Source organism: Hemicordylus capensis, chromosome 4 (genome assembly GCF_027244095.1).
Source record: "Hemicordylus capensis ecotype Gifberg chromosome 4, rHemCap1.1.pri, whole genome shotgun sequence".
Taxonomy (NCBI): Eukaryota; Metazoa; Chordata; class Lepidosauria; order Squamata; family Cordylidae; genus Hemicordylus; species Hemicordylus capensis.
The window spans coordinates 122288507-122313037 of record NC_069660.1 but is presented as its reverse complement, the minus strand read 5'-3'; the positions used below and the strand labels follow the sequence as shown (position 1 = coordinate 122313037).

At 44.9% G+C, this 24531-nt stretch overlaps 1 protein-coding gene across 4 annotated transcripts in view; it reads right to left on the bottom strand.

Annotated features, from left to right (window-relative positions):
• PKN2 (protein kinase N2) overlaps nt 1-24531 on the bottom strand; it is an 86666-nt gene that overhangs the window by 50334 nt on the left and 11801 nt on the right. For 2 of the 4 annotated variants that reach the window (XM_053247842.1, XM_053247841.1), the window contains exons 2-3: nt 4385-4551; nt 3557-3857 (exon numbers count right to left, since the gene is read on the bottom strand). In XM_053247842.1, the coding sequence (XP_053103817.1) occupies nt 3557-3857; nt 4385-4408 (325 nt within the window). In that variant the 5' untranslated portion in view covers nt 4409-4551. The remainder of the gene's footprint in view (nt 1-3556; nt 3858-4384; nt 4552-24531) is intronic. The other 2 variants (XM_053247840.1, XM_053247839.1) reach the window with 1 other exon arrangement.

Genomic DNA, 24531 nt, shown 5'->3' with positions numbered 1-24531 from the left:
CTTGGCTTTGCCCTTTCCACCTTCCGCACCCCAAAATGGTACGGCCACCTTTATGTTTTCGCACCCTGGCTGCTGGCTCTGAGGTGAGGCCAAATGATGTTGGCACTTCTTGGAGACCCTGGCCTAGCAAGGGTGCAGCCTCTCCCCTCAGAGGCAAGTTCCTTGGAAAGAGAAGTGGCCAAAATATCCTATGTCTGGGAAGGTTCTATGAGGCGGAGGGAAAAGGTGGCAGCAATTACAGGCAGATCTGATCAGAAATTTTAAAAGGTTGGTGTTTGTTGGCAGGAAAGCAGAAGAGGAAACAGATAAGACAAAAAAATTAAGCTCACCACACCACAGAAATGCAAAGAGGAGGAGAACATGGGATGGAAGCAAGAGCTCCAGTTCATATGTCAGGAGCAATGACAGGAATAAAGGAACTGGGGATCCTTCTCCCAATGCCTGCTGGGAGGGAGGATGGACTTCCTGTTACCTGACCCTTCTACTTGAATCTAACCTCTTTACCAGGAGCAAGTAGAGGATAATAATCCATTGTTACTGATGACCTCCAGCACTGTGAGAGAAAAAGAACCAATCCCTCCTCTAGCCTAAATAAAGCAAACATATCTTTCTGATACCAAGTCAGTCTTAGCTACAACAAGTGATGTGGGTTTTTCCAGAAAGTTGCCTGATACCCAATATCAATTGGGATCTCATTTAGTGTGTTTATTTGATTTACATTTAGTGGCCTACATCAAAAGTAAGAGTTGCACAGGGAATGTTTCCACACATGCATGGAAGGGTGATTTCAGCAATCTGCCCCCTTCCTTTTGGGGCCACCTGTGTTTTCCAAAAGTTCCCTGTGTGACTTTTAGTTCAGATGCAGATCACTAAACACAAGTTTTTAAAAATATATCCATGTTAATGTGCTATAATAAATATGCCAGTATCTTTTCCAATAAACAAACAACAAAGTATTTTACCAGAAATATTGGGGGGGGGGGGGAACTGACTCCAGTGAACGACACTTAAAGCAAATGCAAAACTTAATTTGGAAATTATTTTTTATTGGAATATATGTGTAAATTATTTCAGGATGAGATTACTCAATATCATACACTTACCTTGCATTGTTTAAATATAAAGGGGGGGGGGATGAAGACTGAAAACTTTACAAAATATAATATTCATGCATGCTACCTAGCGATAGCATCCTGAAAAAAGTTAAATTAAAACTTCAAAACAACCCAATTTGATTGGTATTGTGTCAATTCATTATGTTACTAATTCTCAGAGAAGAAAAAAAGTCCTAGAAAAAAACAGCAGGGGGAAATTTCTGTTTCACACCATGTGGCTAGAAGTGCCACTGTAACAGAAAGAAAGAAACTTTTATTAACCTAACCAACTTGGACAAGATTGGTACTGCTTTCACAGATAACCTGAACAGCATGCAATGTTTATAAAACACCACTTGGCAAGGTGGTAATAGTTATGCTGGCCATGCTTCCTCTGCATTTCACAAGGAAGCATTTACTATTTACTTTCACAATCGAGTGATTTTAAAAACAAAACAAAAACTAATATCTTATTTCAAAAGTAGATAAAATATATTGGAAGCAGCTCCCTACAGAGAACCACCGCCAAATGTTAACAACACCTAAAACTACTGTCAAATAGAAGAATCTACATATGGAAATATCTGTAAACTTGTTGTTCCTATGCTTATGCTGCATGAAGCAAGGTTGAAGCTAAGCATTTTTCAAAATAAATGAGACACAGGTTCCAACTGTTGAGGGATATACAAGGGATTAAAAATGCACTTCAAAACTTCTTGTGCTGTAAGCTGGTCTATGCCAATACCATGGCACAACCAAGTGGGCAAATGCCACATTCCAAAAAGGAATGCTACAAACTGAGCTTTCTGTCTAATGTTCCATCCATTGCTCCTTACGAGGACTCCATGTCCTTAAGGAACTCTGCACATATATCCATATGCTCAGGAGTCAGGAAATCCACTTGTCTACTCATTCATGATGAGTGAAAAATGATGCTTGACGAATGAAAAAATAAGTAAATCCTCAACGTAGCTTGAGGAACCATCTGATGAGTAAAATTTTTGTCTGGCTGATATACTGAGCCAACATTTATACTCAGTTTTCCTCAAATTCACCAAACTGGTTAAAGGCAGGATGAACTGTATCTCCTCAGAGTAAATAAGCAGCAGCAATTTGTCTGCATTGCATATTAGCAGAAGGGTTTTTTTCTATCCTCTCTTGTAAGAAGCTTCTCAGCTCAATAAGCAGAAGATCCCACTCCCTTTCATCTGCAAACCTAAGATTTCCTTTTTCTGGAAAGTCACTAGGGAGAAAGGGAATCTGAAGTCCAACAGGGGTATCCATTGTTCATATTATATAAGCTGCCAAACCAATATAGTTATGCATGAATAGACCACCTGCAATTCTTCATCTTAGTAAAAATGAAGGTGGTTGCTCTATCTACAGATGTTTATGTTGGTAAAGAAGCTTGAGAATTCTGAGTCAACTCCCGTTATTTAAAAGCAGACCCAAATAGGGCCAAAAAGCATAACCTCCCTAAATGCCTGCCTGGAGGCAGTGATGGGCTGGATAACAAACTAGCACTGAATCCAATTAAGATGGAGGTGCTTATTGTGCAGGGTTGGAACTCAGGAGACAATTCTGATCTGCCAGTTCACACTTCCCCAGAAAGAAGAGGTATGCCGTCTGAGAGTGCTTCTGGATCCAAACCTCTCAGGCTGAGGCGGTGGCCAGAGGTTGATAGTTTTCTATCAACTTCGGCTGATATGCCAGCTGCATCTGTTTCCTGAGATAAATGACCTCAGAACAGTGTCACACATAATGGTAACATCCAGACTTGACTACTGCACTCTATGTGGGGCTGCCTTTGTATATAGTACGGAAAGTGCAGATGGTACAGAATGGTCTCTGGGTCATCGCAGAGAGACCATATTACTCCTATACTAAAAGAACTACCAATAGGTTTCCTGGCAAAATAGTATAACCTATAAAGCCCTAAAAAAGCTTAGGCCCAAGGTATTAAGAGAACATCTTCTTTGCCATGAGCCCCACTGCCCATTGAGATCATCCAGAGAGATTTGTTTGCAGTTGCCACCTGCTTGTTGGGTGGCTACACAGCGATAGGTCTCTCTATTGCCGCCTTGAGACTCTGGAATGTGCTCCCTGCTGAAGTAAGGAAGTAAAAGCGTCCCTATCTCTGTCCACATTTTTAAAGTCCCGAAAGACTCATTTTTTTCACCAAAGCTTTTTAACTTGTTTTAACGTTCTTAGGTTTTAATTTGTTTTATGTTGTTGCAAACCACCCAGAGATACAAGTTTGGGATGGTCTACAAATGCAAGAGAGAGATAAATAAATAAAAGTAACCAAGTAAATAATAAAAATGCTTAACTGATGTTTACGCCCAGAATGGTCAATACACTTTCAGAAAAATTTAAAACTCTGTTACTACTAGCTTAATTTGTGGAGATTTAATCTCCTATAAATATACTATAAAATCGCATCTTAACTTAATGTACTATACCTGCAACATCTTCAGGTTCTGTCACAACAATATGGGCATTTAATTCTTGTAATTTATTATGCAATTCTTCTAGTTTCTTGTTTGATTTTTTCAAAATATTGTCCACATAAGCCAAGTTTTTTTTATCTGTAGTGACCTTCCTGAGGTTTTCTGCTCCTTCTTTGATTTTAAGTTCCTTCCTTATTTCCCGTTTAATTTGGTCCTTTTCTTCATCCAACTTTTGCTGTACCATCATGTCAGAGTAATCAAATTTCTGTCCAACATTCACATTCTCAGACACAACGATATTTCGCACATCTCCCTAAGGCAGAAGAAAAAGCACAAATAGTTAACTGAAGTTTATGCCCAGAATAATCTATAATACACATTTTGAGAAGCCATTTACTAACCATTTATCTACATCAGCAATGAGAGGGACATAGAGCTTTGTGTGTTGACTGACACCACTTACAAGTAACAGGTTTAAGTTTAGTGACGCCTTTGCTATGCCTATTTTTAACAGCAAGAGGTTTAAGTTCCATTAGATTTGCCACATGGATGGATGGCCTCTACACTGATATGCCCATGAACTTATATCCTACATTTGTAATTTTCGCTTGTTGCAAAGTAAGCCTAGATAGATGAATTTAAACTTAAACAATGATGCATTCAGATTTAGCAGATATGTACCACTATAAAACATGAACACACTGAAATTCTGCCCCCACCCACAGATTTAGCCCTGCAATGCATGATCAAAGATGTCTTGTATTAGTGATTACTGACTACAATGACAAGGAATTCCAAGGTAGTTTATCTCACATGTCACAACACATCACAAACACTCACAATTTTGAGACCTTCACCCATCATTTGTTTGCAGGGAACTTCAGTCTCTGTATGCCAAAGATTCCAACCCTGCTACTGTTTACATGATCACTAGGAAGGCAGAAAGAACCCACAATTTTTCCAGACTTCTACTCTCTTTTGACTTACTTCAGGCTCTAACTTGCCCACTGAAAAACATGAAAGTTAGATTTGAAAGGTGCTAAAGAGTTAGTCCAGCATCACCAAGTATGAAAGTAAGCCCTTAGATGAATGCTGCTATATATACATATTTACAGACGCCACTCAAAGATACAGTGGGGAAGTAACTTGCCTAGGGAGCAAGAGGTTGCCGGTTCAAACACCCACTGGTATGTTTCCCAGACTATGGGAAACACCTATATTGGGCAGCAGTGATATAGGAAGATGCTGAAAGGCATCATCTCATACTGTCAGGGAGACGGCAATGGTAAACCCTTCCTGTATTTTACCAAAGAAAACCACATGGCGCTGTGGTCGCCAGGAACAGTGGTCTCTCTAATTTTTTTCATCTATGTGCGGAATTAGTTTTGTCCTGGGTGGCAGTATCAAGGCAGTGTGTACACACAGGCACTCAGAATGGGGCCTTCCTGATTCAACCTGAGTGGGATCTAAAATGAGCGGACATCCAGAAACCTGTGAGCGCACACACATGTGCACACCTTAAAGGGAATAGTGGCCAGGAGTCGACACCAACTTAATGGCACAACTTTACATTTACCAATATGATGTTTAATAGAACATTTTCCCTTTTGTATACACACACAAAAATCTAAAGATGTTACAGAAAATACAATATATATTATATGCATTTTGGGTGGTACTGATTTTTCTTTTAAAAAAGGAAAAATTAGCTACCAAACTTTAAAAAAACAGGTGTGTTCAATACCTAATTGTGTGTGTGTGTGTGTGTGTGTGCGCGCTTGCACGCTTGTTAGGGATGTGCAGAACAGTTTGTGGTCACAACCGGGCATTCTGAGTGTTCCAAGCTTGGAACAGAATGCCCTTCCGAACTCAGAACAGAATGACCCCATCCTGTGCTCAGAACACTCAAAGTTCCAAGCGCCACTTTGGAATCTAAAATGGTGCTCTTCTGGCCTCTGCGCATGCACAGTGGCCATTTGTGTGGTCAGCACCACCACGTAAATGGCTGCCACACTTGCTCAGACGAGCGTGACTTTGGATTCCAAAACAGCATTCAGAATGGTCCAACAAAACAGGGTCGTTCTGTTGGAATAGCCAGCTCGACCGGTTGTTCTGGTGGACTGTTCAGTAGATCTTATGTTCTGTTTCAAGCTTGACAGAATGCAAGATCAGTCTCATGCGCATCGTGTGTGTGTGTGTGTGTGTGTGTGTGTGTGTGTGTAAGTGTAAATTATTTCAAAGTAACAAACTTTTGGTTCAAAACTGGTGAACCGTTCCTCAAATGAAACTGTGTTTAAGAGGACAAATTGAGCATGCTTGGTAAAAACTGAGTTGTCCAATAACCAAAAAATTTTATCCACTGTTCCCTCTAAGGCACACATGCACACGCTCACAAGTTTTTGGATATCCGCTCAGTTCATTTTAGATCCCACTCAGGTTGAATCAGGAAGGCCCCACTCTGAATGCAGGTGTGAACATACTGCCTTGATACTGCCACCCAGAATAAAACACATTCTGCACAGAGATGAAAAAACTTAGAGGGACCACTGATTTTATCTACAGCTTTTAAAAAAAAGTTAGTTAATAGATTGATTGATTTATCATATTTGTATACCGCCCAATACCCAAGTCTCTAGGTGTTTTAAAAATGTGTTAATTCCCTGGCAACCCATTTTGGCAACCTGTTATACATTAGGTTTCAGGGCTTATCCATGAAAATTCACAGAAAAATATCAAAAATATTGAATTGTTTTCATCATTGAAAGTATCAAAATAACAAATATTGAATCTTTTCTTCCCCAACAGAGAATGCTAAATATACAATGAATAAGCATAACAGATATACTGCCTATTGCAAGGTTAGAATTCTCATGACCTGGAGAAAATAGGAAGGATAACATTAAAATCAATGTTTTCCACTCTATTCGTTACAGCAGCCAACTTTTTTTTTTTTTTTTTAAATAGTACTCGTGTTGAAAGTGTGCCACCTAGCTACATCCAGGGAAAGCCTGGACAGCTCAGATAACAGTACTATCTTGAGAGCTCAACATATAGAAGGTGGTTGTTTAGAGGAATACTAAATTTACAAGACATAACATTATCAAAGTTAAAAACAGCAACAAATCAGGATTACCCTTCTAGTGTTGTCACATAAATTATTTTGTCTTCCAATCACAATATATCTACTAAGCCTGTGCAACTTGGAAAAATCAAGCATTTCAAGGTCGGAATTTCCGACCCCATCACCAGGAGGCATTAGAGTGTGGGGCAAGTGCTCCGGGCAGCCTGCTGGTGGTGACCCTTTAACTGACCACCCAGCACAGGCATGGTGGCAGATGAGCAGTGCAGCAAAGTCTGGGAGTTTGCGGGGTGGTGGTGCTGGGAGTACACATGGACTTCTGGGGATTGTAGTCTCAATCAGAACTTCTCAAATGAAAGAAGTTCTGTGTGGGACCACAATCGCCAGAAACCCGCACATCCTCTTAGCAGCCACATGGACTGCCCCCCCCCAACACTGCTATGCCACCCAGCCCTGCCCATGCCAATACTGAGTACCAGTTAAAGAGCCCCTACCACCAGCAGGCAAACTAGGGCACTTGCCCCATGATCCAATGCCTCCTGGTTGTAAGGGCCAAGAATTTCAATATCGGAATTCCCAATTTTCTGAATTATACCAGCCAAGTATCTACTTTATTTCTGCTAATGTATAGACTTAATTCAAGGTTTGCATTACTTGGAATCTAATTGTTTGAGCTTCCAAACATACAAGCAAACTATTGCTTATAACTTCTTGTTTGCATTATTTTTATGCCTCTTCAACACTCTTGTTTCTAGGTACAACATAGCAATAACTATGGACTGGCAAGTCAGATAACGTCTTTTAGTAACTATCTTATTTATGGTCCTAGTTTTATTTATTTTTATTCAAGTAAGAATTCATATAAGAAAAACATCCCAATGTATTTAGATATTTGTTATTGTTTTGTGCAAAATCTGATCTATTGACTCCAAATTAACTTTCAGAAGAAAAGTGTGGTGAGTTATATGCACAGACAAGCCATAGGTTCCAAGATAACGGACGTTTAAGCACCCTGACAAGCTACAGTATCACTGTCCAGCTCTCCCCAAAAACAGTCACAACGGAGTTAAAGCAGGTGAGAGGAATTTACATACGAACAAATGCTTGCACTCAGTTGCTCTCAGCCAGCCAGCCTCAATGTTTAAGACTAATCTGCTGTGCACCTTTTGATTTTGCTCTCCTGCCCACTCCCATGTATAGTCCCATCTGAAATAATTAAATATCTTAAAATACCTTGGTTTGTCAATCATACGGTGTTTCAAATACTTCTCCTACACCAAGAAAGATATGAACAGTAATAAGGATATAAATAATACTACCTACTTTGGAAATTGTATTAAAACAATATGCAATGTGCTCAAACTAAGGAGCATTTTTTTTTTCAAATAGTGTTCATAATTAATACTCTGAGGCAGACAGTAGTTCTTCATTTTTGTCTCATCTTAATCTGCCCAGAGAAAGGGTATGGACAATATATTTTGTTAGCTTGGAAGTGAGTATGACAAAACAGCAAATGCACAGGCTTGCTGTGATGCAGAAGTAATGTTTGTTGTTTATTATTTTTATTATTATTTTTATTATTATTTTTATTATTATTATTATTATTATTATTATTATTATTATTATTATTAAATTTATACGGCCCTTCCAAAATGCTCAGGACAGTTTACATTAAAACACCATTAAAATCAATTAACAATTAAAACAGAAATTATAAAACTGCATAAAATAATTAACAATTAAAATAGCATAAAACACCAATTAAATAGCCAAAATAATTTAAAAACAAGTTTTAAAAAGCTGAGAAAGCTTGGTTGAAGAGATGTGTTTTCAGAAGTTTCTTAAAAATTGCCAGAGATGGGGAGGCTCGTATCTTAGTAAGGAGCGCATTCCACAATCTTGGGGCAGAAGCTGGGAAGGCCCGTCTCTGTGTAGCCACCAAATGAGTTGGCGGTAACTGGAGATGGACCTCCTCAGATGACCTCAATGGGCAGTGGGGTTCATAATGAAGAAGACGCTCTCTTAAATACCCAGGGCCTAAGCCGTTTAGGGCTTTATAAATTATAACTAGCACTTTGTATTTTGCCCAGAAACCTATTGACAGCCAGTGTAGCTCCATCAACAGAGGAGTAACGTGGTCTCTCCGAGATGACCCAGAGACCATCCTGGCTGCCGCATTCTGAACCAACTGAAGTTTCTGGACTATGTACAAAGGCAGCCCCAAATAGAGTGTATTACAGAAGTCAAGTCTGGAGGTTACCAACAACTGTACCACAGTTTTGAGGTCACTGATCTCAAGAAATGGGTGCAGCCAGCATATCAGCTGAAGCTGATAGAAAGCACCCCGGCCACCACCTCAACCTGAGAAACCAGGGAAACATGTGAATCCAGAAGTACTCCCAGACTGCAAACCTGTTCCTTTTGGGGAAGTGTAACCCCATCTAGAACAGGGAAATCAAGATCGTCTCTAGAGTTCTGACCCTGCACAGTAAGTACCTCTGTCTTATCTGGATTCAGCTTCAGTTTATTCTCCCTCATCCAGCCAGCGTAGTGTAGTGGTTAGAGTGCTGGACTAGGACCGGGGGAGACCCGAGTTCAAATCCCCATTCAGCCATAATACTAGCTGGGTGACTCTGGGCCAGTCACTTCTCTCTCAGCCTAACCTACTTCACAGGGTTGTTGTGAGGAGAAACTTAAGTATGTAGTACACCGCTCTGGGCTCCTTGGAGGAAGAGCAGGATATAAATGCAAAATCAAAATCATCATCATCATCATCATCCAGCCTATTACTGCTTCCAGGCAGGCATTTAGGGAGGATATGCCAACTCCTGAAGAGGTTGACATGGAGAAGTAGATCTGGATGTCATCAGCATACTGGTAACATCCAGCTCCAAATCCCCTGATGATCTCTCCCAGCGGTTTCACGTAGATGTTAAAAAGCACTGGAGAATGACATTCAATACAGATTGATCCTAGCGAGACTCTGAACCAAGACACTGCAGACCAAAAAGTGACCCCAATAAAAGAAGTCTGACTGAAGTCTTGGTACATAGAACATTCTCTGTACAGTAAGGTATCATGTTTGCCCTTAAGAGGTATTTGAGGGTCAATAATCTGACATAAATGCTTTAAGAAAACATACCTGTCACTATAACTCTGGGAAAGGATATGCTGTTATCTGAAACAACTTGAAATCTAATTCAGAATAAACTTGTGTTTCATATAAAGAAAATAAAGGCAAACATTTTAGCAACTTGTCTGCAATCTAGCATTCTGCAGCCCTTCACAATATCATATGCCTCCTGTGTGATGCATGTATTGAGGATATCTGCAAACTCATACACTTTATCAAGTTGGGTTTTTTTTGCTGAACCACATACCCGAGACATCCACCAACTGAGCCAACTCAGTTAGCTAACAAGAAGGGTAAAATGCTAAGGGTAGGGGATCAAAGTCTGTGGCACTTCCCCCGCTGGCTCTCCGCATCAGGAATCCAGAACTGTGTAGTAAACTGAACTGGTATGTATTTGAAGTGACAATTTCAAATTTGTACCTGCTCCTGCAAAGAATTTAGATTTTTCTAAAGTGGCCCTTCTCCCCTCTGCAAACATTTGGGGGGAATACAGGCCTTGACAAACTTTCTTTGGACCTAGGAGTCAGGCCAAAGATTTAGAAGTCAGGCAATTCACACTTTACAAAATTAACAGATTTTGTGACTTTTCCCCCATTACAGGCAACATACTTAGAACAAAGACAGGACAGCTTGGGATAGATATTTTATTAAATAATTCTGCCTCTAAATATCCTAGTCTAGGTGCCATGGCACCATGATTCCCTGGAGCATAGGATTTGTCAAGTCCTGATGAAATGTATCAACACAAAAGTGACATGGTTTCCTAAAGTTATCAGGATTTAGTCGGACTTCCAATATTATGCATTAGATTATTTAGATAACCCACTCTTTAAATCAACCAGAGATGTGGGGAAGGGAACTTTTCTATGGAGAAAGGTTTTTTTCTTTCTTTCTCCATACTTTATTTTTCCATGGGAATTTTTCCATTTCATTCAGTCTAAGCACGTATACAGCAGTGTGAGTTCCAGACTACCGTTGCTATGTCCCGTGAACAGGAAAAGGTGAGATTTTCACTAATCTCCTTTCCCTTTGAAGCCAAGTTGTGTCTAGAATAGTGTGTCCAATTCTGGGCCCCACATTTTAAAGGACACTGATTGGTTCAGAGGAGGGCAACAAAGATGGTGAGGAGTCTGGAAACCAGAAGAAGAAGGAACTTTGGTTTTACCTGTGAAGGGTTCTTTTCCCCTGTAACTGGAGCTCATCAGTATGGGATCAGTCACTGAACATGCTCAAAACAGGCCAGAAAAAATTGAACACTAGTTCCTCTCACCAGAGGGCACCATCCCCAGTTCCAGGACTGAAGTGTAGAGTGTGAGAAGCTGAGATCGTGCTAGAGGAACTAAAAAAACCTACAAATGACAATGTCAATAAACTCAAAGAAGGGAAAAAACAGGATACGTTAGAGAGAGATAGAGGATGGAGGGTAGGTAATCTAACACTAGAACCCTGGAAAACTGCTTCCACTAAAAAATGAACCTAGCCCTTCCAACTATATATAAAAAGATAAAAGACCAAAAAAAAAACACCTCCCAGACGAAACATCCGGGAGGGCCTGATGAGCTCCAGTTACAGGGAAAAAGAACCTTTCACAGGTAAGACCAATGTGGGATATGCCCAAGCAGCATTCCCGAAGACATGGGTGGGGCAGGATGTTTCAGACTACCTGTTGTAGAACCCTACGGCCAAAAGTGGCCTGTGAGCAGGAAAAGGAGGGAATCTTGTAATGATGGATAAATGGTGTGGCTAAACTCCAAGTAGCTAACCTACAGATATCAGTCAGTGGGGCTTGAGTAGAGAAGGCTGCAGATGCTGCTGTGCTACGGGTGGAGTGGGCTGTAATCCCCATCAGGGGCACCAAATTCTGAGACTCGTAGATGAGCTTAATGCATGCCTTAATCCAGGCCGCCGATGAGGTCTTAGATGCCTTCTGGCCTAGATTAAGAGATTGAAAGGAAACAAATGGGCATCCGACTTTCTGACATCTTTAGTGCGTTGAATGTAGAAATGCAAGGTGCAGCAAACATCCAGATTGTGCCAGAGCTTTTCCTTGTGGTGGGAGGAACTGGGGAAGAAGCACAATAAGATGACTTCCTGAGAGTGATGGAACACCATGCTGACCTTTGGCAAAAAGGTCGGATCCAATCTCGGAATTGTCGCATCGGGTTGAAAGAGGCACAGTTCCTTGCGAACTGAGAGAGAGCCCAGCTCCGAAATCCTGTGGGCCAAAGCGATGGCAACCAGGAAAAGTGTCTTGTAAGAGAGAATTCTCAAGATAATAAAGCTCAGGGGCTTGAAGGGCAGAGATGTGAGAGCGTTCAAAACCTTAAGGTTCCACAAGGGAAAGCAAGGAACCGGGGGAGGAGCTAAATTCGATGCCCCTCTGAGAAAGTGAGAAATGTGGGGGTGCAAGGACTGGGTACCAGAATCTGCAATGTCCAGCACCGAAGCCAGCATGGAGACTTGTCGCTTCAGCATGGAACGGCTTCGGTCGTAACTCCAGGCTGGACCGGAGGAAAGCCAGAACCTCAGGAACTCCAGCCATAATGGGATTGATGTGATTTCTATGCGCCCACCTGGATAAAGCCACCTTGGTGGTTTGGTAGATGCATTGGGTAGCTGACAAGAAGCCACAATGGTATCTAGGACCTGCTGTGAATAACCTTTACTGCCTAGTTTTTGGTACTCAACCTCCAGGCGCAAAGTTGGAGCCACCTGGGCTCTGGATGACATATGGGCCCTTGTGACAGGAGGCCCGGGCGTATCGGGAGGCACCATGGAGGATGAATCGATAGGTTGACCAGGTCTGCAAACCACGCACATCGTGGCCAGTGAGGGGCAACAAGAATAATTTCCGCCCTTTTCAGTCGCAACTTTCTGATGACCTTTGGAAGAATGGGTGTTGCATAGGAAGGCATAGAACAGCCCTGGGGGACATGGAAACAAGAGAGCATCTTTGGCTTCCGCTTGCTGGGACAGAAACCTGGAGACGAACTGTGATACTTGGGCATTGAGAGGAGATGCAAAGAGGTCCACTAGAGGAGTGTCCAGCCACCTGGAGATTTGGTGGAAGACCTGCGGATGCAGTTTCCATTCCGATTGATCCACTGACTGACGGCTCAACCAATCTGCCTGCAGGTTGTCTGTTCCGCTGAGATGTTCCACGGTTAGGGACAGAAGATGCTTCTTGGCCCAGCTGAAGAGGAGGTTGGGTTCTTTCATCAGACCTTTGGAGTGGGTGCCCCCCTGGCGGTTTATGTGGGCCTTGGTGGTCATATTGTCTGTCCGAATGAACACATGCCTGCCCCAGACTAAGGCCCGAAAATGAAGGAGAGCTAGTCTGGCTGCCCTCAGCTCTAGTTGGTTGATGTTCCATCTCTTTTCCGCCTCAGACCAGGGTCCCTGAGCCAGAAGGTTCTTGCATATTGCCCTCCCCCACCCTGTGAGGCTGGCATCCATCGTAATCGCAATCCTCTGCAGTTCTGTGAAGGATAACCCCTTCTCCAGAGCCAGGGAGAGCCACCAGAGGAAGGAATACTTGACCTGACTCGAGAAGTGTACTGGTTGGTGAGCCACAGACATAATAGCATCCTGGAGGATCCACTGAAGAGGCCAGGAGTGCCACCTGGCCCAGGGGGTGCCTTCCATGGTGGCGATATCAGCCCCAGAATTTGAGCTAGTAGCATCAGGTCTGCTGATGTGGCACATAGGAGGGGGGAGATGGCATACACAATTTTGTCCCTCCTCTCAGGTACGAGAGTCACTGTTGCCGGAACAGTGTGGAAAATGGCTCCCAGGTGTTGCAGTGACTGTGAGGGGTGCAGATGACTTTTGTATAGATTTACAATGAACCCGTGGTCCTTGAGACACGTCAGAGTGAGCTGCACATGATCTTGAGCTACTGGAAGGGATGGAGCCCTGATGAGGCAGTTATCTAGAAACGGGTGAATGCACACCCCCTGAAGGTGGAGGTGGGCAGTGAGAGCCGCCATTATCTTCGTGAACACCCAAGTGGCTGAAGCTAGGCCAAACGGGAGTGCCCGGTACTGAAAATGGCAGTTGTAGGGAAAGCGTAGGAATTTTCAGTGCTCCGGGAAAACAGGAATGTGCAGGTATGCCTCTGAGAGGTCTACTGATGCAAGGAAGTCATTTGGGAGTATTGCCTGCTTGATGGATTGTAGGGACTCCATCCTGAACTTCTTCTTTCTGATGAACTTGTTGAGGTGTTTGAGGTTTAGAACCGCCCTCCAGGACCTGTCCTTCTTGGGCACCAGGAAGAGAAGTGAGAAAATGCCTGAACATCTTTGTGTCCAAGGAACGGGTTTGATCGCCCAAATCTGAAGATGTTGGATCGCCTCATTCATCAGAAGATGTTTTCCCATTCTCCAGGAGTGCGGGGTAGTGTAGGAGTCATGGGGTATCAGAGATAGGTCCAGCGAGTAGCCCTGGGATACCGTGTCTTGGGTTATATACCCAGTGATCTTGGGTTGTGGATAACCACGTGAGAGCAAACTGTTGAAGCCTGCCACCTATGGGAAGGGAGTCATTGTTGCTTATTATAGTAGGAAGCTGTGTTGGAGGCTCTGTTTCCCTATGGTCTGGATGCGCCTCTGAATCTTTGTCTCCATTGGTAACTTCCTGTGCCCCTAATTTCTGAAGACTGTTCGATACAGTCAAGGCTGGAATCTGCAATAAAGGCCACAGCCTTAGCCATCTTGTTGATGCCCTGCCTCAATTTAGAATTCCCTGGAGGAACCAGAATGGCTAATTGCTTGGCCCATAAAATGGAGGCCCTAGCAAAAATAGAGTTAGCAGCGGCTGCCCTAAAAACAATGGAGGTAGCCTCGTGGGCCTTCTTTAGCAGTAAATCACATTTTCTATCCTCTGTAGACCTTAACTGTTCCTGGCTCTTAATATTTAGAAGTGTACCTGAAACCATCTGCACAATGAGAGGATCTATTTATTTATTTTTTATTTATTTATTTATGCATTTTTATACCGCCTTTCGTTAAAATATAGCCCCAAGGCGGTTTACAAAAGTTAAAAACATACAATAAAAACACAATAAAAACAACATGCTAAGAGTATAAAAACATATAAAAACAGGCATAAAACAATACAACAAATAAAAACAACAAATAAAAACACCCAGAAGCAGCAGTAAAAACGATTATGTAAAAGCCTGGGTAAAAAGCCAAGTCTTTACAAGCTTTCTAAAAGCCGTGATGGAGTCCGAGGAACGAATGGCCACTGGGAGAGCATTCCAGAGTCTGGGGGCAGCAACAGAGAAGGCCCTGTCCCGAGTGCACGACAGCCGGGCCTCTCTCATTGTCGGCACCCGGAGCAGGGCCCCCTCAGATGTCCTCGTCAAGCGGGCAGCAACCCTTGGGAGCAGGCGGTCCCTCAAATACCCCGGGCCCAAACCGTTTAGGGCTTTAAAGGTCAAAACCAGCACCTTGAATTGGACCCGGAAACGAACCGGTAGCCAGTGCAGCTCTTTCAAAATGGGGGTGATATGTTCCCAACGGGCAGCTCTGGATAAAACCCTCGCTGCCGCGTTTTGCACTAGCTGCAGTTTCCGGATATTCTTCAAGGGCAGCCCCACGTAGAGCGCGTTACAGTAATCCAGCCGCGACGTGACTAAGGCGTGGGTAACCGTGGCCAGATCTGCCTTCTCGAGAAAGGGACGCAGCTGGCGCACCAGCCGAAGCCGTGCAAAGGCACCCCTGGCCACCGCCTCCACGTGAGCTTCCAAAAGCAGAGCCGGGTCCAGTAGTACCCCCAAGCTGCGTACTTGCTCCTTCAAGGGGAGTGCAACCCCATCCAGAACTGGTAAAATCTCCTCATCCCGATTGGCTCTCCTACTGACCAACAGTACCTCCGTCTTATCCGGATTCAATTTCAGTTTATTAGCCCACATCCAACCCATCACGGCCTCCAGCCCCCGGTTCAGGACATCCACCGCCTCCCTAGGATCAGATGACAAGGAGAGATAGAGCTGAGTGTCATCCGCATATTGCTGACAACTCAGTCCAAATCCCCGGATGACCTCTCCCAGCGGCTTCATGTAGATGTTAATGGGGGACATGTAGGCTTCATGTAGATGTTAATGGGGGACAGCGGCTTCATGTAGATGTTAATGGGGGACAGCATGGGGGACAAGACCGAACCCTGCGGGACCCCACAGGCCAATGGCCACGGGGCCGAGCAGTAGTCCCCCAGCACCACCTTCTGGACCCTCCCCTCAAGAAAGGACCGGAACCACTGCAACGCAGTGCCTCCGATTCCCATACTTGAGAGGCGGCCCAGAAGGATACCATGGTCGATGGTATCGAACGCTGCCGAGAGGTCCAGCAGAACCAACAGGGACGCACTCCCCCTGTCTAGTTCCCGGCGTAGGTCATCCACTAGAGTGACCAAGGCAGTCTCAGTCCCATACCCGGGGCGGAAGCCAGATTGAAAAGGGTCCAGATAATCCATATCATCCAAGACCCTCTGCAGCTGGGACGCCACCACATGCTCTATCACCTTGCCCAAAAAGGGAAGGTTAGACACAGGTCTATAGTTGTCCAGGCTGGAGGGATCAAGGGAGGGCTTTTTTAATAGAGGTCTTACCACCGCCTCCTTAAGGCACGATGGCATCCTGCCCTCCCTTAATGAAGCATTAACTATCACCTCCAGCCATCTGCCTGTCCCCTCCCTGGCAGCTTTTATTAGCCATGAAGGGCAAGGGTCAAGAGCGCACGAAGTCGCCCGCACACTGCCCAGGATCTTGTCCACATCCTCAGGCCGCACCAACTGAAAAGAATCCAACACAACGGGACCAGATGGTACCAAAGGCACGTCTGCCGGAACTGCCAAAACTCTGGAGTCCAGGTCAGCACGGATGCAAGCGACTTTATCTGCAAAGTGACAGGCAAACCGATCACAAAGAGCTGTAGATGGCTCCTCCCCCATTGTCCGGGGGGATGTGTGGAGCAATGTTTTCACCACACGAAACAGCTCTGTTTGCCTGCACTGAGCAGACGCAATGGAGGCGGAGAAAAAACGTTTCTTCGCTGCCCCCACCGCCACGGCGTAGTCCCTAAAATGGGCTCTAGCCCGTGTTCGATCGGATTTGTGACGACTCTTCCTCCAGCGTCGCTCCAGCCGTTGCCCGAGTTGCTTCATCGCCCTAAGCTCCGAGGAAAACCAAGGAGCAGAACGGGCTCCACCAAGCCGGAGAGGGCGCTTGGGGGCAACCGTGTCAACAGCCCGGGCCATCTCTCCATTCCAGAGATCAACCAAGGCCTCGACAGGGTCACCAGCTCTGGACACTGGAAACTCCCCGAGGGCCGTCTGAAATCCAAGCGGATCCATAAGCCTCCGGGGGCGGACCATCTTAATCGGCCCACCACCCCTGCAGAGGGCAGACGGAGCAGTCAAACTAAACCCCACCAGGTGATGATCTGTCCATGACAAGGGAGTGGTCTCAAATTCCCCCACCTCCAGATCATTTATTTCCCGGTCGGCAAAAACCAGATCCAGAGTGTGTCCCGCCACGTGGGTAGGGCCCGATACCAATTGAGACAGGCCCATGGTTGCCATGGAGGCCATGAAATCCTGAGCCGCACCCACTAGGGGGGCCTCAGCGTGGACATTGAAATCCCCCAAAACAATAAGCCGGGGGGAACCCAAGGCCACCTCTGAGACCACCCCCGCCAGCTCAGGTAGGGAGACTGAAGTGCAGCGGGGTGGTCGGTACACCAACAGAATCCCCAGCCTATCTCGGAGGCCCACCCTCAAGGACAAACACTCGAAATTCTGAGATTGCCTGACCGGGCACCTGGAAACGGGGAGGGTCTCTCGAAAGATGACTGCAACACCTCCTCCCCGACCCTCGAGGCGGGGCTGCTGCACGATCTGGAAACCTGGAGGACAAAGCTGAGAGAGACCGACCCCGCCCAGCGCATCCAACCAGGTCTCCGTCACACATACCAGGTCAGCACGCTCATCCACAATCAGATCGTGGATGAGAGATGTTTTTGCGTTAACTGACCTGGCATTCAGCAGCAGCACCCTAATCCTCGAAGGAGTGTTCTCAGAGCTCCCTAGGGTCAGAGGGTTGGGAGAAGGGCCGAAAAAAGGAACAAGCCTCAATTGCCTGGACCGTTTTCCCCTGTAACGGCCTGCCCAACTCCCACCGCCATACCTCCCTCTGCCCGCTACCTGTGATATTGCTGCCCCCACTCCAAACCCACTTTTTTGCTCCCCCAGACACATCTCCCCAGACTAACCCACCACGGCTTCTTGGCTTAATTAAAAAACAAAGCAAAACCAGTCTTGCGTAGTCTCCTGCTGACTTCTTAATTGTGAGAAGACGGCTCTTCAGGGTGGAAGGAGAGAGATCTTCTGGGCCTCAGGCAGCTCGCCCCACGGCAGAGAGCCACAAGGACGAGAGCCCTTGTGCTCTCGCCCTTCGGCTCGCGCCAAGAGGCTCGCGCCCTTGGGCTAGCCTGCCCTATATAGCAGCAGCAGCAGCCGCCGCCAAAGCCCCAGCAGCAGCCCAAGGAGATGTTACACACACCTGAGGAAAGGTGGGGCAGGGGCAGGATCTACCCTGGGTACTGCCAGGCAGGATCTACCCTGGGTACTGCCAGCAGTGAGGTAATCTCGGGGGACAGGGTATAGTTCTTCCTAGGATAGGAACCAATGGGTCTACCAGAAGCTGGGTTTTGCCATTCTGCTAACACCACCTGTTTAAACCACCTGTTTAAACAAGGATGGAAAGGGCACAGAGGTCAAGAGGCCCGAAGAGGAGGGAAAAACATTCTGATCTAGATCTGAGGGTTGTGTCACATCTGCTGGGGACACATCATTAATTGCCTGCTTATCTTTAGTCTAAGTCTGAAGAAGAAAAGAGACGAGAGGAAATAGGAGTAACTGGAGTGGTTTCTTCCTCTGAGAATTCCCCGCCCTCTCTATTGGACTCATCAGGGTTCAGGGGTACCGGGTCTGAATCAGAGGCAGATTCAGGGCGAAGGGGAACAAGGGGCAGGGGGAAGGGGTTAGGCAAGGGTTGGGAGGGCTGGGCAGGTGCAGGAGGAGGGGGTGCCACTGGGGCTACAGGGGCAACTGGCTGAGATGGTTCTCTGGGCCATCGGGGATGTTTTGGCCCCTACACTCAGTTTCTGAGCTAGATGAAGGGGCACGATGGTGTCACTTGTGCTATGTGTGGGCAGCTTGGGGGCGAAAGTCCGTGTTCCAAGGGAGGGATGGCCTCCCTCCTCGGACTGGAGTCTGCAGAGGAAGGGAGGCGTCTGCTAAGACGCGGCATTTTGGCGGGAGACAAGGGCACCTTTGGGAAAGGGCAAGTAGGCCTTCTGAGGCCTGGCTACGCCAATGCCTGAGGCTGCAGAATCAGCAGCAGGCATCCAGCTGTGAAAAAGTCCCTCAGCCATCTGGCCACATCGGGTAGGAAAGAAGTGAGCACCGGGCCCAGAAAAGGGGGAGTGGCACTGAAGGTCCCCGGCCGGCAGCAAGTCCACTGGAGAGGCATCACCCGAATCCGCTTCCCTTAGGTCATTCGAGCCCACCAGCTCATTAGGCACACCACCTTCCACTAGTTGGCTTGGGTGGTATGTGTGGGGACTGTGTGGGCCAGCCAGTTCCCCCTCTACAACAAACACAGGGGAGGTGCTGATAGACACAAATGGGTCACCCACTGGGTGATGGTCGTCCTTCCCCTTTTTGGCTCTCTGTTCCTTGGAATGTGGTTTCATCTGCTTACAGACTGCCTGAACAAGCAGGTGCTCACTGAGTCATACTGAAGCAGAAAGCTTCTTAGCCTTTTTAATCTTGCCTCCATTAGCCTCCTTGTTGTGCCTAGCTTTCTTAGAAGCCTTCCGAGGCGAGAGGAGGTGGGACGGCCCCAGTGCCTCCACCGGAGCGAGAATGGCTGCGGCACTTGAAGTCGCCGATGGCGCGGAAAGGACGGGCGGCAAGGCTTGTGCCATTTTGTCAGACAACAGAGACCCCTCCAAAAGAGAGCCTCTGAGCACTTCTTCGGCATGGGCAACCTCCATGCCAGAGACTGAGTGCTGATCATTGAGAAAACAAGACAGCAATCAAAAATGAAAGACAATAAAAACCAATCAGCCGAATTATACAAAGAAAAAACTGTTTGCAAAAAAGGCCTAAAGCAGTTTCCTTCCCGCCCTTGCACACTCTAATGGAAGAGGATAGGGCAGGGGAAGAGTATTTCCAAAATAATAGCAAAACTCTTGCAGAGCAAAAACTCTCAGCATGTGAGCCTTGAGCAGACAGGACCAGAACTGGGGATGGCGCCCTCTGGCAAGAGGAACTAGCGTTCAATTATTTCCAGCCTGTCTCGAGCATGCTCAGTGACTGATCCCATACTGATGAGTTCCAGTATAGGGGGAAATGGTTCTGTTTAGCCTGGAGAAGACTAAGGAAAGGGAGGAAACTATGATAGAAGTCTTCAAATAACTGAACGGCTGACACATTGGAGGAGTGGACTCTGTTGTTGCTGAGGGGAAAATTAGAACCAATGGGCTGGAATTACAAGGACACTGTTTCAGACTAGACATTAGGAAGAATTTCCTAGCTGTAAGAGCTGTTTGAGAGTGGAGCAGTTTGCCTCGAGCTGTGGTGGGTGCCCACTTCACCAGAGGTTTTCAAACAGAGGCTGGACAGTGGACATTAATCTGTCATAGATGCTGTAGTGAGAGGCTGCAGCATTTTATTCCACTGAGCAGGGGACTGGACTAGAAGACCTCCAAGATCCCTTCCAACATACTATGAATCATTTCTGTTTACCTGACCCTAAAATAGCTAACCCTAGTTGAACACATCACCACACTAGTTAAACATAAAGTCCCTTCATTTGCAGGCAACTCCAACAAGAAGGAGATCAACATGAAAAGGTGAGGAATCATTATAGACATACATACATAACCCAACACAGACTACATAACCCAACACAGAAGGGAAAAAATGGCATTGCCACATAAGATGCCCACGGGGAATGTTCCCCAACTTCCAACATGTCCAAAATTGTCACACTAAGCTGAGGCAAGATATTTTTAAATTAAAGTTCAGAGTTTTGTGCAGATATATTTCCATTTTGTACCATACACCAAAGTCTTTAGTAAAATGATCCTAGCGTACAAGAAAATCAGCAAGGGTACATGCGGAGGAAATATTATTTACAATAGTGGTATGGCTAGTTAAGCAAGTTTGCAATGGAAGCTTGCATGACTCAGACTGATATTTATACCACTATAGCAGATACCACAGATAACGTGGAAATGTAGAAAATTCACGTAGTTCGGATATTTTAATGGCAGGGCCGTAGAAGATGGCAAATAGCATGTGGCAGAACTGGGAGACCACAGCAGATATACATGCATATTTGTGGCAATTTGTGTTCTCACAAAGAGAAATAAAGGCCACAAAAAATGACAAGTCTTAAAAATCAAGAAGCTTCATACACACAGATGTACACAGGAAGAATGAGTGAAGAGAAGCATTTGGATAGTCACATCTGTACACATGAGAAAAAATGTTCTAAATAGTCTAATAGCACCGTTCAGGTGCTTAGATTTTTTGATAGCCTTAGCAGGTTTAGCGGACTTCGCCGGCAAAAGATTAGGCTCACTACTCTCTCCCGCAAGTGGGTTCGAGAGGGTTGGTGCGACAGATCTTTCTCCCTCCCCCGCTCCAGAGGGAGCTATGGGGGCTTCCTTAGGGGCATCTGAAAGAGGGCCCTCTGACAGGGAGCCTCTGAGCATGTCGCCTGTATGAGCAATCTCCATTTTGCCTTCTTTCCAACACTAGCAAGTGGAGGGGGGAGGAACCAACGGGCACGCAAAACAACTGAGGTGGAATCACAGGAAAAAAAACACAAGGGCACAAAAAACGCACGAAAACAGGGAGCTCATGATACAGGGACACAACGCCAGCAACTCCTTTCCCCCCCTTGCACACAGGAGAAATTACAAGGAGATAGAGGTCCAGAGAAAACGAGATAGAACTGTCCCGGAGCTAAGACAGGACCAGAACTGGGTAACAGGGGGCAGACTGGAGGGAGTAGAGGACGTGCTTGTTTTTCATTAGCCCTGTCTCAGAGCATGCAGTGATTGACAACCCATCAAGTACGGATGCCCTCCCCATACCTAGGGGGGAAAAAGAGGTAACACTGACACATTGGTGATGCCACCTGAGATAAAAAACAGCAAATATTTCCAAAATGACAGAGAAAAAAATAAATATGTTTAACAACTATTCTAGTCCATCTCCCTACTCTCCGAGACCGCATCTTTCTACATAAACACTTGAAGCAGATTTTTATTCAATGTGTTTGTATATTGCCTTTCTGATAAGCTCACATCTGCCAAATACGGTATACCGTGTCATATGCAAAAAGCATACATAAAGGTGCCTGTAGAACTAGTTGAAGAAAAAATTGTTCAATTTATTGAACTGTGCCACATGGAAGGAAATGAAAGCACAAAACTAGAGGAATACAGTATTATCTTGCATCACTTTAAGCAATCTGTTGAGGAGGGGTGAGAAACAAGATGTTAGCTTTTCTCCAAGGTAAGAACTTTCAAGTGGAACTACATGGACCAAAATAAGTTGAAAGTAGAAATTCTTATTTTAGACAGTTGTACAGGAAGAATGGATCAATAGTGGGGGTTTTATTTAGGTGATCAGTAGTTTCAGATGAGTGCATTCCCCCCTTAAAATACAGATGAACAGATCAATTATCATGGACAGAAACATTACTGAAGACAAAAGCATATTTGAATGCTTTAAACCAGGGCTGGGGAAACATTTTCCAGCATCAAGCATTTAGATGGGGTCTGCTAGGCCTTTTCCAACCCCACTTCAGAATGAAAATTTATTCAGTTTGTAAAATTTGAGTGATATTGTCTCGTCATTGTGGTCAAAAGGAGCAGATATTTTAAATGGCCAAACCTGCTAAACAAGAATCTGTTTTTCAGGCTGCACTTGCTCCAGTGCATAAGAACAGTTCAATCTGTTATTTTCACAGAAAGAAAAAGGAAGTCACATGCAGAATGCCCCTAAGCTTTCTGTTAAAACTAAAGATACCAGCTGCTTTTTTGTGACTGTTACTTTAAGGAAAACTTTTTAAAAATGTTGACACCCTACCTCTACTGCACTCAAGGCAGCTCAACAGTAATTTAAATGTTCTAGTAAGAACTAATCTGTCTACTTTCCGGACTAAATTTGGTCCAAATCGGTTAGGCGGTCCACAAGTTAGCCCTCTTGTGCCTCAAACATTCCCATGTCTACCACCTTGAATCAGGGTGGATTACATCATCACAAACTACGCTGTTGAGGTGTCCCTATGTGTCCATACAACTGTACCCAATATTGATCTAGGCATTGCAAAGTTAATAGGGAGGGACACACAGATGGACACACACAGAATGCTGGGTGATGTCAGAAGCCTACTGGAGTGTAGGCTAAAAAGCAACACCTAATATTTAAGCGAATAGGAAGGAAACCAAAGTAAGCATATTTTTGGGAACAAGTTCATTGTTGTGATTTCTTAGTTCACTGTGGTGCAGGAAGATGGGTATGTCCTTCAGATACATCTTAAGATGTGATAAGAAAATTGTCAGATTACTTCAAGGGCACACTAATTGTTTGAGATGCACCCAAACATCTCTGTGAAACATTGCTGCACTCAGTTCACTAAGAGGCTCTAATGGTAGCACACATGCTACTTCACCACAACAGGGATCACTGGTATGGTGACTTGAAATGCATCTTATGGGTCTTGATCCATACCAGCTGGTTATGAAAAATACAACTGCAGTTCTGAGTTCAGTGAAACATTCTACCTCATTAAGACCAAGTTGTGGTAGAGACAGTATACAGTAAATTATTTCATCTAAGTTAAGTACACCTCAACTTACCCACGTACTTCAAAACGGAATTCGGAAATGATAAAAGCTACCTATGGCCTTGAACAGCATATAGCTACTTTTGGATATTTCAATAGAGGACTGTTTAGATTTCTTTCCTGCTCTGTTCCAAGGTGGCTTACAATGATAATCTTATTTGAACCTTTTAGCACTGTGAAGAAAGTCAGTTTGAGGAGAAAAAAATAGCCCAACACACTACTGCTCAACTCAATTTAAACCTGGATCTCTCATATACAAACCCATCACAGTTCATCTATTGTATCCTTCATGTCCGTTTCCGGCTGCTCGACTGCTGTTCTATAAGACTTAACCAAAACACAGATGAGGCTTTAAGATTATAAATGATTATCCTTTTCAGAGTATATTCATTGAAATCCCAACAGTGTGGATTTGGTACTGATGTCTACAACTATCACCTGTGCTCTGACAATCCAGCAATAGCCTGCCTATCTAACACATGCTTAACTCTAACAAAGTGGAGATCCAAAAAACAGCACAGAAAAGACAATAGTTCAATAGTTCTGCTCTGAATGCAGAAGATTCCAGGTTCAAGCCCTGGCATCTCCAGGTACGGCTGGGAAATATCCCCATCTGGAACTCTGGAAAGCTGCTGCCAGTGGAGCTCTCAAGGGAGCTGAGTTTTCGCATAATGTCTCCGAAGTATGATAGTTTGAGCCTGGTCATTTGTGCCTCAAGTGAAAATTTGGGAGTGATTTGTTCTATGATCCATTTGTTTGTTTTCCTGGCTTTCCATGGTATCCTCAAAAGTCTTCTCCAGCACCAAAGTTCAAAAGTGTCAATGCTTTTTCTATCTTGCATC